The sequence below is a fragment of the Arctopsyche grandis genome, chromosome 10 (genome assembly GCF_051622035.1).
Source record: "Arctopsyche grandis isolate Sample6627 chromosome 10, ASM5162203v2, whole genome shotgun sequence".
Lineage (NCBI taxonomy): Eukaryota > Metazoa > Arthropoda > Insecta > Trichoptera > Hydropsychidae > Arctopsyche > Arctopsyche grandis.
The window spans coordinates 16,299,389-16,316,118 of NC_135364.1; the positions used below are offsets into that span (position 1 = coordinate 16,299,389).

The 16,730-nt window shown below is 31.3% G+C and overlaps 3 protein-coding genes across 3 annotated transcripts; 2 read left to right on the forward strand and 1 right to left on the reverse strand.

The window, feature by feature from the left end:
* Positions 1–29: 29 nt before the first annotated feature.
* Schip1 (Schwannomin interacting protein 1) lies at positions 30–6,323 on the forward strand. The gene is made up of 13 exons (XM_077439939.1): positions 30–127; positions 765–927; positions 1,006–1,233; positions 1,300–1,472; positions 1,541–2,628; positions 2,712–2,827; positions 3,640–3,737; positions 4,948–5,068; positions 5,157–5,345; positions 5,426–5,589; positions 5,679–5,819; positions 5,906–6,039; positions 6,108–6,323. Exons 2-13 carry the CDS (start codon positions 774–776, stop codon positions 6,232–6,234), a joined length of 2,733 nt encoding a protein of 910 aa, XP_077296065.1. The 5' UTR covers positions 30–127; positions 765–773; the 3' UTR covers positions 6,235–6,323.
* Positions 6,324–10,191: 3,868 nt separating this feature from the next.
* Positions 10,192–11,013, forward strand: LOC143918224 (uncharacterized). Its single transcript, XM_077439999.1, has 3 exons — positions 10,192–10,317; positions 10,387–10,578; positions 10,647–11,013. Exons 1-3 carry the CDS (start codon positions 10,240–10,242, stop codon positions 10,878–10,880), a joined length of 504 nt encoding a protein of 167 aa, XP_077296125.1. The 5' UTR covers positions 10,192–10,239; the 3' UTR covers positions 10,881–11,013.
* Positions 11,014–12,934: 1,921 nt separating this feature from the next.
* Positions 12,935–14,501, reverse strand: TfIIFbeta (transcription factor TFIIFbeta). Its single transcript, XM_077439944.1, has 3 exons — positions 13,904–14,501; positions 13,697–13,822; positions 12,935–13,619 (listed from the first exon to the last, which is right to left on the reverse strand). Exons 1-3 carry the CDS (start codon positions 14,459–14,461, stop codon positions 13,446–13,448), a joined length of 858 nt encoding a protein of 285 aa, XP_077296070.1. The 5' UTR covers positions 14,462–14,501; the 3' UTR covers positions 12,935–13,445.
* Positions 14,502–16,730: the final 2,229 nt, after the last annotated feature.

Here is a 16,730-nt window from a genome sequence, read left to right on the forward strand (position 1 = left end):
CGTCGTTTGTTTAGTGGCGAATCGCATAATTTGAACGCGCCATTGCGCAGCTGCAGAACGTTTTCGCGCAATCGCTCTTCACCACTAGTTTTCTTGGGTGGAGTCACATCAGACATCTCATTTGAAGGTTCATCGACTTATCTGACTAAATAGAATATACATTTAAAAATTCCAAAACGTGGGCAAACAAAAAAAATCGCAAACGTTTGACATATAACGAACATTTAAAAATCAATACGCGTGATATTTGATAGGCGCATGCTTGGTATGATTTTCAATGTTGAATGTCATTTCTACTCATAGTGCGTATGTGACCCCGAGTGTGTATCGACAATAATTGCTTTACTGATTTCGAGAGACTGTTGTGAAATTTAATGGCTTTTATGCATATTTTGTAATAACTGGTGAACAGTAAGTACGCGTGAACGATACGACTATCGACCCGTTTGCGCATAATGGTGTTCGATTTGTTGAAACGACAAGGTTTTCTACTATAATCGCTTGTTTCGCAATGTGAATAAAAATATTTTATACTTATGGAAATGCTACTTTAGAATTTTCCGACGAGAAAATAATATAAACTGTTGAAATTGATCAATTTAAAATATTCAATTTTACTTTTTAATTAAATTAATTGAAAGACTGATTTTAATTTAAATAAAGATTTCAGATCGTGTAGTTGTATATTGAATTAAAAAGTGTGGTAGTTCAAGTAATGATTTCCAAATGAAATTATGATCGCCATTGTTAATTTTTTATTTTAGTTATTCGTGATGTTACTTAGAGAGCCCGATGGGAATGCTGCCCAGTTGTTCAACAATGGAAATGTATCACTTCAGCAACAATCACAGCAGTCGTGGACAAACAAAACTATCTCACCGAATTCGAACACAATTAAGGAAGATCCTCAAATAGAAACTGAAACGGGTGAATTTGAACGGTTGAAATTTACTTTTGATCTTTACGCTTACGGCAAAATTAACCGTTTTGTATATTTCTACGTAGATTTGTCGTTGAGCTGCAGAGAACATCAGTTGCGAGAGGCTTTAGAAAAATCTATGGAGCTAGACATCACCAATGGATCTGAATTTATAAATTATCGCAATAATCTAAATTCTAATCGTATTAATGTATCGGATTCCAATAACTTGGCTTTAGATTTCAACCCAAGCGTTCCGATTTCAGAAGCTATTTTTGATTACAGTCCTGATGAAGGGCTCTTTGACTATGAAGGTTAATAATTATTTTTGTTTTAATATTTTGTATTACATTAATTTTAAAATTGTAATGTTTTATTAGAAGACGATCGAAGTTATTCATCGTCGAATACGTCAGCTCAAGAAGATGATGATAAAATAGAGCATTCTGGCAGCGATGATTCATATTCGAACGATACTTTGTCGTATCATATTCCGAGAGGAATTCACAATCCAAATTATCCTGGATTTCAACATCTTGCCTATGCATTACAGGTAAGTAGTCCATTTATACATACATATCTAATCTATCTGGATCTTAATCAATTTTAGGAATGTTTTAGGATTATGTCGTAGAAAGTCCAAGTTCTTATGAACATAATGATATATCCAGTGATCAAATTGAATATGATGATGGCTTTGCAGAACGACTGGAAGAAATTAGAAAATATGATGAACAAACAGATACTGAGACTATTTTAGAACCTAACAACAATAACAATGAAATTGAAGATTCTTTTACTGTATCTACAAAAAACGAATATTCAATAAAAACTAATGAAAACTCGACTTATTACGCCACAGACACGAATAAAATAATTCTACAAAATAATAAACAGAAAAGTTTTATTGAAGCACATAGTGAAAAAGTCGTATTAAATTGCTCTGATAGAAACGATAATATCCTTTCAGTAACTTTAGGATCTGGAGAAGAAGCGCGTGGGACCGACTCTGAAAAAATAGAAGAAATATATAAAGATTCAATAGAAGACACTGAAAGTATTAGCATCGATTGCGGTGATCATTTTGAAGAAGATCTAAATAATTTAGATTATGAAGAAGATTTCATAGAATTAAAGAGAGAAATATACGAATCTATTCAAAAACCTATAGCGGCTACTTTAGAAAACATAAGCGATGTTGTAAATAATGTTATTCGTTATATCATAGAAGAGCATGACATTCACAGTGACATTTGGAAAGTACCTGTCGATAATACAAGTCTTCAAAATTTAATCGGGGAATCTATGAAAATATTGGAAGAAGAAGATAGAATAAAACTATCAAACATAAACGCGGAATCAGATTTGTTTAATAACAACAGTAACAATACCTCAGAAGATTCGCAAAGCACCAGCATGGACTATCAATCTGATGCTAGTATAGAGGTTATCGATGAAATAAAAACACACATGGACGACGCTTACATGTCTAATGTAGCTGAAAATTTATTCGTTCCACAAAATAAAGATGATTTGATCGAAAAAGATTCGAATGATAAAACAAAACAACAATACGACTGCAATAGTAATTTCACAAGTAGTGTGTCAAATCAAGTCGATGAAATCGATTTATCGCAGTGTTCCAAAATTGTAATAATAAAAGAAGAAGAAAAACCAAAAACAAACAAACACGATACTCAAAAGACTAGGTACGTATTTATTTACATTATATTTTTTATATAAACTTATGGAATTTAGAACAAAAGACAAACATATTTTTTATACTTTGTAGATATGAATCAATACGAAAACCTTGTGCCACTTCGTGTGAAAGTTCAGTAAACACTGGAAGTAAAAATGGTGTGCAAAGAAAAAGTGGAGACAAAAAATCTACTCACGATGCTTTAGGTTTTTTTTTTAATTTTATTCAATTGATTATTACATTAATTTATTTTCATTCATTAGTGAGGTCTTACAAAAATTCTTGTATTATTTTGGGTAACATTATCGTATTATATATTTTGATTCGGTGAAGTGACCTCACGCACGTCACTAAAATCATGATCACGGAACATCTGGCACCCAAAAACTCCATCAATCGAAAGCTGGACACGCGACATATTGTACTAACGAGAACTCGAGTGCCAGATATTTCGTATTCGCGATTTTTGTAGCAACGATTGTCTTGTGCGCGATCGCAATTTGCGTGATAATCCGTTTACCTATATTTTGTGGTTCGGTGATTATTATTAGTCAAATGTGAACCGGTCGCTCTAGATCGGTTACACGTCGTCACCCGTCACATTAAAACTGGTCGCAAGAAAACTGGTCACACCCAAAAATTGGTCACGAGAAAACTGGTAACACACAAAAATTGGTCACGAGAAAACTGGTCACACCCGAAAATGCAACCAATTTAAAAATTTTGGATGTGACCAGTTTTTTTTGATCTTTCTAAAAAAAAGTTTATCCTGGCTATTACTTGATATATAAACTATCCGTGACCTACCCATTGGTATTAGGGGGTTTTACACTATCAATACGGATTGTCATTTTAGTCTCGCGGATTTCGAAACAACTCGAATTCGCTACTGATTATCACGATATTACCCTACTACACTATCAATACGGATCGCGATAGGCGTGGATCGCGGGATAATATTGATAGTGTGATAGACCTTAGAGTTAAGATTTATAAATGCGTTTTTAAATAATTTCAGGAGCATTTGATGTTTACAATATTGAGACAGCAATGCCGTTGATTGATTTAGATGCAATTGAAAATCACTTGCGAGTAGCAAGAGAGGAAGAAAGACGAGTAATTATTTTAATTATTTTAATTTAAATTATGATAAGCAGGTAGGTAAGGGAAATAGTACGGTCGTTGGCTGTGTTGTCACCCTAATGGTTTCCATGGGTTTCCGGAAACCCGTTGTTAAAAATCAAAAGTTTCCGGAAACCCGTTATTTAATCTAAATACTCATAATTTTTGTCAAGAATTATACAAATCTTAAAAATTTAATGAACTTCCATGTAATAGTAACTTGAACGAAAACAAATGTATATATTGTAGGTATATATTTTCAAAATATTTTTTTTTAAATAAAATTTGGAAACCCGTTGTTCCAAAATTGGGGTGACACCACTGGTCGTTGGCCACTTGGGTTCAAATAATATATTAACACAAATTGGTGATAAATAGTCACCGGAGCCTGAGGGGGCCGTGTATTGTTCAAAGGTTGTAAATGCATTGTTAAAGGTTTGCCGAACAATGGATAGCACTGTGACTATCCTATTTCTAGTGATAAATTAATACGTACATATGTATAATATGTTGTTGTCAGTATTAAACAGGAACGCAAAAAATCTTATTTTTAGCTTAAAAATCCAAGTGGTCAACGACTAGTGTTTTCCCTACCTAGTTCTTAGAGGGAAATTCATCAGAAATTCGAATTATATATATTTATATTTCGAAATATATGGCCGACATTTTTAATCTTTTATTGCACAGCCTGTAAAAATTCAAATGATCGAAATTTTACTTTATTTATTTGATACTGTATACATTTGTGTTTTTATAAATCATTCGAAATTTTATCATTTCCGTATCGGGAAAATAGCTGTTTATTTATCATGCGTATTAATACCGATCATCAGCTCAAAATAGAATAAAGTAGGCGTGGCGGTGAACTGTCACTGCAGCTGTCTAAAGTGTCAAACTGGTGTTTTGTTGTGTAAAATTTGGCGCCATTCTAGCCGTTTCCTTAATTCAATTTGCATACTATTTCTTCGATTAATCAACGGTTTAATTAGGTTGAAAACAGAATAATTATATCACATTAATATGCTATGGATGTTTCAATCGATGAAGAAAACGTCGTACACAAATTCAAGAGAATTATTTCCATCCGAGATGATTATTCAAGCCATAATTATAGAGTAATATAATATTCTCGCATCATGTATATTATTAAAAAATGTTTGTGTAGTTTTTGGATTTCAACTCTGTGTTTAAATTGTGTCAATAGCGAAGGAATGATCGAGAGGAAATTCGACGTCGGTTGGCTATGGGAACAGAACAAGATGATTATTACTCTTTAGGTGATCGTCCAGGTCGAAAACCTAGTCTACAAGCTCGTCTCCAAAGCGGTATTTTTATTTATTATTTAAATCATTATTTGCTTAGAAAAAAATATGAATATGAAGCCCATAATTTATTTCTGATATTTTTTCACAGGGATGAACCTTCAAATTTGTTTTATGAACGAAACAGCTTCTGACACAGAATCTCCTTCAGATTTTGAAACAAACAATTCGTCCCAAATTAAAAAACAAACGTCCAACAATACCAAATTTAAAAGTGAAAAAACAAAGATTGAAAAGAGTTCTATAAGCACCAATAATATCAAAGCAGAAAATGGAACTGGTCGGTATTCTTCTAATGTTCATAATATTCCAGTTTTAATTTCAATATTGTTTCGAAATATATACATATATTATTCGCAGGAATAGTGCGTCCAAATTCACTCGCTCTCAATGATTCTTCCAAATGTACACCAGCAATAGATTTTGCGAATAAAATTGACTTTTTTGAATGTCAAGCTCGTTTGCAAACTGAGGCCAGAATGGCGTTAGCTCAAGCTAAAGAAATAGCCCATATGCAAATGGAAGTAAGATGAATCATTCATAATGCGATTATATGTACATCTGTTATTTTTATTCAAAGCTAACATCATATAATAAATTATTATTGTTTTAGATTGAAAGACAGCAGCAAGAAAAATCTCCAATCACAGAAATGCTACGATCTAGTCTTGAAAAGGCTGGAGTTCAATTCCTTGGCGATCGTCGACGAGTGTCTCGTCAGATGTTGACAGATATTAATGTTGCACAATTACAAGTGATTTATTTAATTCAAAATTTAATTTACATTTACAAATTAATGATTCAATTTCAGTGTACCTTCATATGATGAAATTATTGCAGGTTATAGTGAATGAACTGCACACACAAATTGAATTTTTGAACGAAAGCTTGGTGGAAATGTTGATTGCCAGAGATGAACTTCATATGGGACAAGATTCGATGCTAGTAGATATAGAAGACTTAACGAGGCATCTGTAAGTTGGATTCGTTTGTGACATGTTCAAAAAAATCATAAATTTTGATTCTCAAAAAATAATTTTAGTGGAGCCAGAGATATTTCTTGTAAAACTATGGAATCAAACGAGAAGAGCATGAACGAAAAGCAGAGTCCCGGTGGTAAAAACTTACAATATCGAATTTCGCCCATGCCAACTCTCATATTGAAATAATAATTTTTGCTCGTTTACTCAGATTTAATGTTATGGTATTAAATTTTTAAATACTTATTATTGAAAAATAATATTAATAAAAATATATGTAAAAAATTGTTAATTATATATTTAGTCACATTTCTTTGAAAAACCCTTTTTTATATTTAACTATATATAATGTTATATGAATATATTCTCCCACCGTTTTATGATTACTTCATTGTAATTGTGATATATTAAAAATAGTGCTTTTTACCCGATGATATTTTAAGTATGTATTGTGCATATTGAATGTATTTAATAAATCTCATATTCAGTATTTGTATAAAATATATTTTATAAAACTCTTTTTTGAGTGCAATTCTTATCATAAAATGTAATATATTATTTTAATTTTTGTATCCAAAGTCATAGTATTATATGAATGTATACTAAACTCAAAATCAGAATGCAGTTGTAAATTGAACAAAATCCATTACTGTATAAACACTTTACTCGAGTATTATATATGTTAAAATATATGTTGCTGTAAATGTATGATTTTTTATATTAAATATGTGTGTAATGATTAGTATATTTCATGAACAGTTGTGTATGTATCAATAAAATTGCTATGCACATTGGTAGTTAATTTTATAATGTAGATTATACAAACAGTTAAGCAATCAACTAAAGCTATTTTGCTTATGCACTAAAATAATCGTTAAATAACCCCTTATAATATGTACATATATCTATCATAATATAAAGTGTTCTATGCTAATTAAAAAAATAGAAAACTTTAGTGTGAAATGCATTGTATACTTTTCTCAAAAATATATTGTATTTATCAAGAAGCAAACATAGTTTCCTAAGCGTCACAAATAGCTTTTTTTTTAGAGTTTAGTCTTGTATCTAAATTAATTTTAATAGTATAAAAAAAAGTGATTATGTTCACCGAGAAGTGAAAAGAAACTCGGTTCCTTATATCTCATGGATAATAGAAGAAATTCTAATGCTAATATTAATCTAATGCTAATTTTCTGCAACATCACTCCTTTCATAGTTTTAATATGTGCACTGTAGTACGTTTCTTAACTCGCAGGGCGAGATTTAAATTTGAATTCTCTTTGATATTAAATTTTTTCATAAGCTAAGCAAGGTGACGTTGTATATAAAATACATCTGAGTGGTGGACCTCTTAAACGACTGTCTGTCGTTTTTGCATTCATTGAATAATTTTCATAATGCATGTATATGTTTATTACACGTGTAGGTCAATTACACTGCACCCATATTGGGACAATCAAGAAAATTGGCTTGATTCTTATGATAACGGTATGCTATATGTTTGTGCCATCAGAGATAGAATAAGTTTATTTTGTGATAAGCTTTATGCTAAGCTAGGTTTTTCACAAACTGTTCATTGATTAGAACCGCATTTATATGCGTATTTCTATTATTATTTTTTTATATTACATACAATGCCTTATTTTTATTGAATTCTTTCATTGGAATATATGTGCCTCAGAATCAAAATTAGAGCTATGTTAGGCTAGCGCATACCACCTCAAAACTCATACATTTGACTGCTTTGTTTTCTTGCGTGCGAAATATAATTTGGGAATTGAAAACATCTAAGATATTTTTAACTTGTTTTTAGTTTCCTTGATGAAATTTTTCTAAATACGCGTTTGTCAATATGCAATCCTGCAATTTTTAATCATATCTCAATTTAACTGTAAACGTGCACTTCTTTGAGTATCTAAGTTATTAACAAATTATATGTATTTGAGAAAAATTATATTAAAACTATTGTACTTATGGAAACGCACGCGTCATAGAATTATATATCTAAATTTTCAAAGTATTTTATACATGCATATTTTGTACGAACTAACCCTCATTTTGTAAAAATGTTCAAATTGCACGAATAGTGTATGTATACTTATTTACATATATTGCTTGAATTTCAAAAAATTTATACTCATAGACTTAAAAATGAAAAAAATATCATATACCTATATAATATACATATATTTTTATTGTATTTACAATAATAGGAAAGTTAATATTAATGTTGCAAACTGCGTATATATATATATATATATATATATATATATATATATATATATATATATATATATATATATATATATATATAAATATAAATATATATATATATATATATATATATATATATATATATATATATATATATATATATATATATATATATATATATATATATATATATATATATTTGCATATATCTTATTATAAACACGAAAATAAATAAATTTGTTTTTGATTGAATGATGTTTCCAAATACATATTTATCGGGTTTTAAAATAAAGATATGTGCAATTAATTGAACGAGAAAAAGTTCTCATCTATACAATAATTAACTGTCATTGTGTGACTATAAATAGGTGTTCAAACTTATAATAAAAATGCAGTGAGGAATAAAAAGCTTTCATAATTTGGCTTTAATGGTGCAATAAAGTATAGTGCATCAATATAATAAATGAATTATTAACAATCTGGTATTTTCATTTTTATAATATAATTATAAGTTTTTCATAATTTTAAAAAATCATCATATTTTCCTTTTCTATAGGATTTATTATCATTAACAGAATATAAAGACTATATAATTCTAAAACAAATCAGCCCAATTAATTAATTTTGAGCACTTCGTAGATCCATTGTTTAATAATAAGAAAGGAAATTCATGGAATTTAACAATTTTAAGCAATAATTTTTATTGTTATGTTTACCAGTAGGCAAGTAAGTAGTAAGCAGTAATTTAACTAGTATGTTCTTTTTAAAAATTTCATTTTAATCAAAATTTGTTGTTTTTAATTGATTTTTGATTGAATTCGCATTCGAAGACATTTGAAGACTTATCACCAGTAAATCAATAAACATTCTAATTTCGAATTTTAGTTATCCGATATTATTATACCACTTTTAATATACAAGCAATGCCCTTCTGAATTATTATACATTAAACGGCTATTATATGGATATTCTTTATATACAGAATAAAATATAAAGGCACGGCACACATACAGAATAAAATATAAAAGAAAGCAGTACAGTGAGACAAAAAATATACAAATATAAATGAAAATATTATATTCCAAGTACATGGTAATATAAAGAAAAATTAAAAAAACAGTAAAAATAATAAATAATGAATGACAATGAAGGTGAAGAGGCTAATCAACCACAGATTTGCTTCTTCACCATAGCCCTAAAAGTACTGATAGTCAGCAAAAAGGTCGGGGTCATTATAAAGACGGCATGTCTATGAGATTGCACTATTAAATGATGTGTTGTTATGAAAAATTGGGGTCTACCTCACGGGCCCGAATGTGAAACGCCGGAAAACGCAAATATCGGAAGGCAAAGATCGAAAATCGAAAGATCTCAAGTCGAGAGATCAAAAAAAAAGGGTGCATGGTAAACGGTACATACTCACTTAATTTGCGCGAGCAGGATACAACAGGAACAAGAGGAAAAGGCTTTTCCTCCCGTATTCTGCGCGCGCACATTAATACGGGAGGAAAAGCCTGTTCCTCTTGTTCTTGTTGTATCCTGCTCGCGCAAATTAAGTGAGTATGTACCGTTTACCATGCACCCTTTTTTTTTGATCTCTCGACTTAAGATCTTTCGATTTTCGATCTTTGCCTTCCGATATTTACGTTTTCCGGCGTTTCTCATTTCGGGCCCGTCACGGAGACCGGAAAATTGGTACACATATGTGTGTATAAAATCATTTGATATATTCCATTGAGTTTTCGCTATTGAAATTATATCCCGATTTCTAACAAAATTTGTAACGTTGAAAATGTAGGCAAATTAATGGATTTTGCAGTCAAATTTTGATAAAAATGGATACAACTGGATACATATCACCCACTCACCCACAGAGGGGTGGGCGTAGGGGTTTAAGAAACAAACGCGCTTGCGCCCCCGCCTAACCCAGCCATTCCCTGAAATCGTTTCATTTGGATCTGACGTTTGTTTTGATACATCATGGGAAACCAATTCCAAAGCATGGCTTTCGTTTTCTGTACCAAAGCTACTTTGCTACTCTTCAACATAATACTTTGGGTATGTATTTACATATATATCTTCATTTGATGCATTTCTATAGAATCATATATAATATTGATGTTAAAGTTTCAAGGCCTGATCACGTTGATTCTGGGGTTGTATATTGAGGTGGAGTTGTACTCTGACGAACAGTACAAAGTGCAAGATTTTCCAGACACGTTTTTCTACTCGGTAATCGGTATAGGTACTCTGGTTGTGATTGTTTGCTCTCTAGGTTGCAGTTGTATCGTTAAAGGAGAAAGTATTCTTCTGTATTTGGTAATAAATGTTTTTAATGGAGTTAGAGGTGAAATGTACTTATATATTAATCATTTAAATTTTTATAGTATGGTGGATTGTTAGCAGTGATTCTAGTCGTATCGGTCGGTCTTCAAACTTCCATATTAGCATATAGACATAAATTATTAGATATGATGAATTATGCGTTGAATCAAAGTTTCACTCAAGTTTACTCCGGAACCAATGAAAAGACCATTGACTTCAATTTGATGCAATCTTCAGTAAGTATAGCAGTTTTATTTGTATTGTTCTTGCATCTCAGGAGTCTAATCATGGAATGACATGTTTTAGTTACATTGTTGTGGCATAAACAATTATTCAGATTGGTTACAATTGGTGCCGGCCCGAAAAGTTCCAACATCGTGTTGTATTAAAAAATATGAGTGTGCAACAGGGGACCTCTCAGAGATTTACAAGGAAGTAAGTGTAACAATAATATTCGACTTAGGATTGAGTAGTATTAATGTAGTTATAAATATCGTCAGGAAAAAAATTTAAAATAACGTTTATATTGTGACATTGCAATAGTTTAAAAACGCTTTCAATATTCAATTATGAGTTATTTCGGTTATGTTAGTGTTTATTTATTTACAGGGATGTCGTACGAGTATATTAAGCTTCTTACAGACTAGCCCGAAATTTATAATCGGAGCCTTGACCATCACATCCCTGTTACCATTATCTGCCATGACATTATCATGCTGTTTGGCAAATCAAATTAAAAAAGAAAAGTATGACGTTATCGCCTAAGTTCAAAATGAAGAACATTACCCTGTTTTTCTATCTTAGTATTTATGTCAAAATATTACCACGTAATTATTATATATATATATATATATATATATATATATATATATATATATATATATATATATATATATATATATATATATATAATAAGGTGACTATTTTTTCGATTGATCCGATTGTATTCTGTGCGATGTAGCGTATTTATAGAGACGTACCGCGTAAAATTGACAACAATTATTTATTCGTAAGGGCCCCTCTATTCTTATTACATCTCTCTGGTATATTGTTCATCAAAGTAAAAAATGGAAACAATATTTGACTAATTCGCTAAAATTTTTGCTGAAGACTTTGTATCCATCTATTAGATAAAAAGTGTACTGGTTTTGTCGCACGACTTACCAGGACAGATACCCAAAAAACACTACTGTCCTTGTAAAATCAATACAAGTGGTCACCTTAATATATAATATCTCCTGTTTTATATTTTTTTTATATACAGTATCCACATTTATTACCTCATGTATATAGATCTAATTATTACTTTGTTCCTATTCAAATATTATTTGTATCAAATTGACTGATATGTAAAATCTTATTGTTATACTTTTTGAAACCAATTTTATAATTATGTGTCATCACTTTTGCTACATGTTTGAAAATACATGATCCTATACAAAGGCTGCCATACTTCCCGGTTTAGTTGTAAGTCCGATTTAGTTAAAAAAATTAACTATTTAGGAGTTTTTTTTATTTATTGACAGCAAATTACATACAATGAAGATAGTATTTAGAATTATTCAGTTGAAATATCTTTCAGTTAACATTAAATAATCAAAAGTTGTTGAAGATCTCCAATGGCTCAGGATTTCAATTATATCATTTATCAATTCCCAAATGTCCCAGTCGGCATTTCGAAAATTATGGCAGCCCTATTTTATATTAGTTTCGAAATACGTACCATTACATCTCATTTGAAAAATGGTATGACTCAATAATACTTGCGTTCCCATAATACATGTTACCTGAATATATTAAAATATTTACTTGTCATAATTACTCCCAATTCTATGCCAAAATTATCATCAAAATTTATTTTTAGCGAAATGAAGCAATTTATATTGTAATTTTTTTACTTTATTTTGTACGTAAATGTGAAATTAATCAGAATACAAGTAGACAATTCCATGAAATATTCATATGTAGATATCTAAATGTATGTAAATAGCGATTAGGTTATTGAATTTTGACCGTCAAAATAAAATTGGAGAAATTAAATATAGGGCCCAATGTCTATCATAGCAATACTAATTTTGGTTTGTGTAGATTTAATATTTTGTCAATTATTAAAATCAGCAATACCAATTATGATTGCATATATTCTAGTTCATATTAAACTGCATACTTTCAAGAGACTTAAAAATTTCGATTTATTTTATTCTACTTTTTGTATATATATATATATATATATGTATTGTTGATATACAAATTTACGGCTCAAGGGTTTGGAATGGAAAAACGCATCAATGTGAAATTGACTTTTTAAAAATAAATTTAAGGGTCAAATATATAAGAAAAAAATCTTTTTGTACATATTTCTGTATTTTTATTTAAATAAAAAAAATATGCATCATCTTGGATTTTTATTATTCCATTAAAAAATAAATTGGAATGTAAAAATAGACAAGCATATAAAAATTAAATATTTATATATTAATATACTTCATGTCACGTTGTGAAAATTTTTGTTGTTTATCTAAAAATATGCAAGTTCTTTTAAAACGCTTTGTTTTTAATCGTAATCATTATTACTACTGAATATAACATCTAATCACAGCCTTTAGTTAATTTTAACGTTATAAAATGTATGTATATAAAATTTATATTTTAAAAATTGGTTTTTATATTAAAAAAAAAAATCATTTAAATTTTGATGAGATTCATAAGCAAAAAATTAATTGGTTGATACACGAATGACATTTTTACATCCAAATAAATTAACTATTATTTGGTATTTCAAGTCGATAAACGCATATATCTTGAAACAATTTTATTAGGATATAATATAATCAACAATAATCGTTGAACAGTCAATATTTTCAATCACTATCTCCATCTTTAGCTTTTTCAGTGGCATTTTCTTCAGCTGTTTCTTGTTTATAATAGCGATATTCAGGTTTAAGTTCCCACATATTTTTATGTGGATTTTTTAAATTATAATTACAAACTTCCTTTAAAATTTCTTTTAAATATACTATAGGCTGACGAGTGATCTGCAAATATTTGAAACACAATCAATATAAGACAAAAGAAAAAACTATATAAAAATACTAGCACAATTCAAATATACCTTTTGTAAATCTTTAATATTATAATACTGATGTTTTTCGAACGCAGCAAATAACATATTGAGGACGGCGTCTTTATCGTCGCGAGCCTTCTTTCCTTCGGCCTTTTTACGCTCTTGATATTCAATCTGGAATCGGACATATGAAAAAGTAATCACTGCAAAGTTGAACAAACAAACGAACGCAAACAAAAGACGATGAATACTCACATTGTGCTTATGATCGGACACGGGTTTGAAGTTTTGAACAATTTTATCCCATTGTTGAACCTGTCGTACGGGCATCGAAGCCCGGCGAATCGATTCCTTTTTGAGCTTCATGTAACAAGTGTCAGCATACGGCCTACATTCTAACTTTTGAACTATACGGCCTTCCATGAAGAGCTTCTCGGATTCGGGAACTACGGCGTCCGTGTTCGAAGCGGCCACGTGAGAGAAGACGCCGAGCGTCTGGCGGGTGACCGTGGAGACGTCGAGGCGGTGCTCCTTGGGGATGGGGTCGTCGGGGGCGGACGTGGAGGTGGTGTCGCGGAGGGCGAGCAGCGCCTCGGAGAGCGAAAGCGCGACGGCCGCGCGTTGGCCGGGCGAGCGCGAGATGCGCAGACGGCCCACCTCGAGCGAGCTGGGCGCGGCGGCCCACGCGGCCGACATGTACTTCGGCACCTTCACCAGCCACACGCCGCGCCCCGCGTTCGACAGCTCCAGCTCGCGCCCGACGCGCTCCACGGTCCCGCGCTCGGCACGTTCGCGTTCGCGTTCGCCGTCCATCGCTGCTCATCTGTCACTGCCACATACTAACTCCAAACCCACCTCCAAACACAACCATGTCATTTATTGATCTATTTTTGGAAATTTTATATTTTAATTCATTACAAATAATAATAAAAATAAGCCATTTATGAAATTTTCACACAGATTGAATAATAATAATATTGACAACATAGTACCAATGATAGTAATAAAAATAATAATAATAAACTAAATTACAATTATAATAATAAACTAATAATTATAATTCAAATTAAGTAGAATAATTATAAAAAATAATTAAATAAAAAAATAATAAATGGTTCGGTGATTACTAGTCAAATGTGAACCGGTCACTGGACAACCAGTCGATCTAGATCGGTCACACGTGATCACCCGTCACACTACAACTGGTCACACCCTAAAATCGGCCAAGCAGTTTTCTCGTGACCGATTTTAGGGTTGACCCGTTTTCTCGTGACCAGTTTTAGTGTGACGGATGATCACATATGACCGATCTAGAGAGACCGGTTGTCTTGTGACTGGTTCACATATGACTAGTAGTCCGTTTACCATAATAAATAATAAAAATTCAACTCTCAGGGCTTTTTTTTGAAAAAAAAGGTGCTGGAACCCACTTATTGTCAAGTTTTTTATTGGAAAAGATTATATTCAAATTATATTATATAGAATATTCGTTTGAAACAACAAGAGTGCTGAGACAAAAGGTGCCGGAACGCGGTTCCACCGCGTTACATAAGAAAAAAAGCCTTGGCAATTCTTATGATCAATTAAAAACACCGCTTTATATTAAAAAAAATTGTAATAATCGCTCTAGTTTGGTTTGTATTAAAATTAAATAAATCAAAATCACAATAAGTTGTAATGAGTATGTGGCGGCTCGCTATACGACATGGTCGAGTTTGGTCACCTTCCTGCGAGTGGGGACCAACTCGATTGTGTTCGGAGTTAGCTACCTCACTCTGCCTTCAGCTGTCATAAATAAAACACGTGCATTATCATGCTAGTCGTCTCATTCGTTCATCCCCTATAAGTATATTAATAGTGGAACTGGCACGCCAGACAAATTAACCTCTTCCATAATTTGAATATATATTGGGCACGTAAAGTAGTTCATTACATCTGGTCGCTCCATTTGGCACACTCAATGATAATACTATTGTATTACTTTATCTTTTACTTTTATTTGAGTAATCGATGACCCCAATGGTCAAACACTGATCAACAACCGTAGCATTTTCAATAGAAATAAATGTCTTATGGTCTTGTACTTGTGATTTTAGTGCTTGGATAGTACAAGTGCCTACTTAGCTAAATACATATGTACAGGTCTGTTACCGAGAGTTGGTGCGAACAAATGCGCTTGTGTTGTGTCGGTAAATACATAGGTATATAGCATGGAGGGTTGAAATTTCAAATCAAATTTTTAGATACCGAAATACCGGTTTTGAAAAGACGAAATACCGTTATTTCGGCATTAAAACTTAAGAAAATTTGAATGTAAATATAATTGATTTCACGATGTATGCACGAAGATCCATCCCATCAAGAATGAGCGATTCCAGCGTTGATGATCTGGCCTTTTTTTAAGTCGAATTTTAATTTAAAGAATCAATACATTTAAGGCATTTGTAAAAATTTAGATTGTATACTTAAATCTATTTTTTCCCATTTAAAATCTCTTAATTATTAATAATTTGTAGGGAGCCTGGAATTTAGGTTGACGTAAATAAAACAATCCTCCTACCGCGGATCGAACTGCTCGACCACTCCTTGGATTGTGACATAATTTTTTTTAACGTTTTAATGATACAAATATATTTTTTATACTACATTTATAATGAAACTAATGTTAAATTATTCCACAATTCACATTTCCATTGCCCGGTTTTAGTATTTATAATACCAAAATACCGGTATTGCAAACCCTAATAGCATACTGTTACACTGCATTCAATAATAAAAAGACGCTCTGTCTCTCTCGCGCGCTTCTGTGTGAGTACGAGAACGCGCCAACTTTCAGTAACATACTTGTATTCAAGACTAGCTTTTAACTCGAACGATAAATCTTTACCCAAGCAGGTAATTGTACTACCCGAATACTTTACTTGTACATTAATATTGAGTTATAGAATAACTGAATTTCCTAGTTTTTCTTTTGTTAATATCTTTAACAAAATAATTTACTCATTTAATCACACTACAACAAAATTATGCATTTTCGTAACGTATACTAGACTATTTTGGCTCTATAAACATTTATACTGTT

Coding starts and splice junctions, on each gene's coding strand:
- Schip1 (XM_077439939.1), top strand. CDS start 774: ATGTTACTTAGAGAGCCCGATGGGAATGCTGCCCAGTTGTTCAACAAT. Junction 928..1,005: donor TCAAATAGAAACTGAAACGG/GTGAATTTGAAC, acceptor ATTTCTACGTAG/ATTTGTCGTTGAGCTGCAGA. Junction 5,820..5,905: donor TTAATGTTGCACAATTACAA/GTGATTTATTTA, acceptor AAATTATTGCAG/GTTATAGTGAATGAACTGCA.
- LOC143918224 (XM_077439999.1), top strand. CDS start 10,240: ATGGGAAACCAATTCCAAAGCATGGCTTTCGTTTTCTGTACCAAAGCT. Junction 10,318..10,386: donor TCTTCAACATAATACTTTGG/GTATGTATTTAC, acceptor TTGATGTTAAAG/TTTCAAGGCCTGATCACGTT. Junction 10,579..10,646: donor AAAGTATTCTTCTGTATTTG/GTAATAAATGTT, acceptor AAATTTTTATAG/TATGGTGGATTGTTAGCAGT.
- TfIIFbeta (XM_077439944.1), bottom strand. CDS start 14,461: ATGGACGGCGAACGCGAACGCGAACGTGCCGAGCGCGGGACCGTGGAG. Junction 13,823..13,903: donor TGTCCGATCATAAGCACAAT/GTGAGTATTCAT, acceptor GTCCGATTCCAG/ATTGAATATCAAGAGCGTAA. Junction 13,620..13,696: donor ATATTAAAGATTTACAAAAG/GTATATTTGAAT, acceptor AAATATTTGCAG/ATCACTCGTCAGCCTATAGT.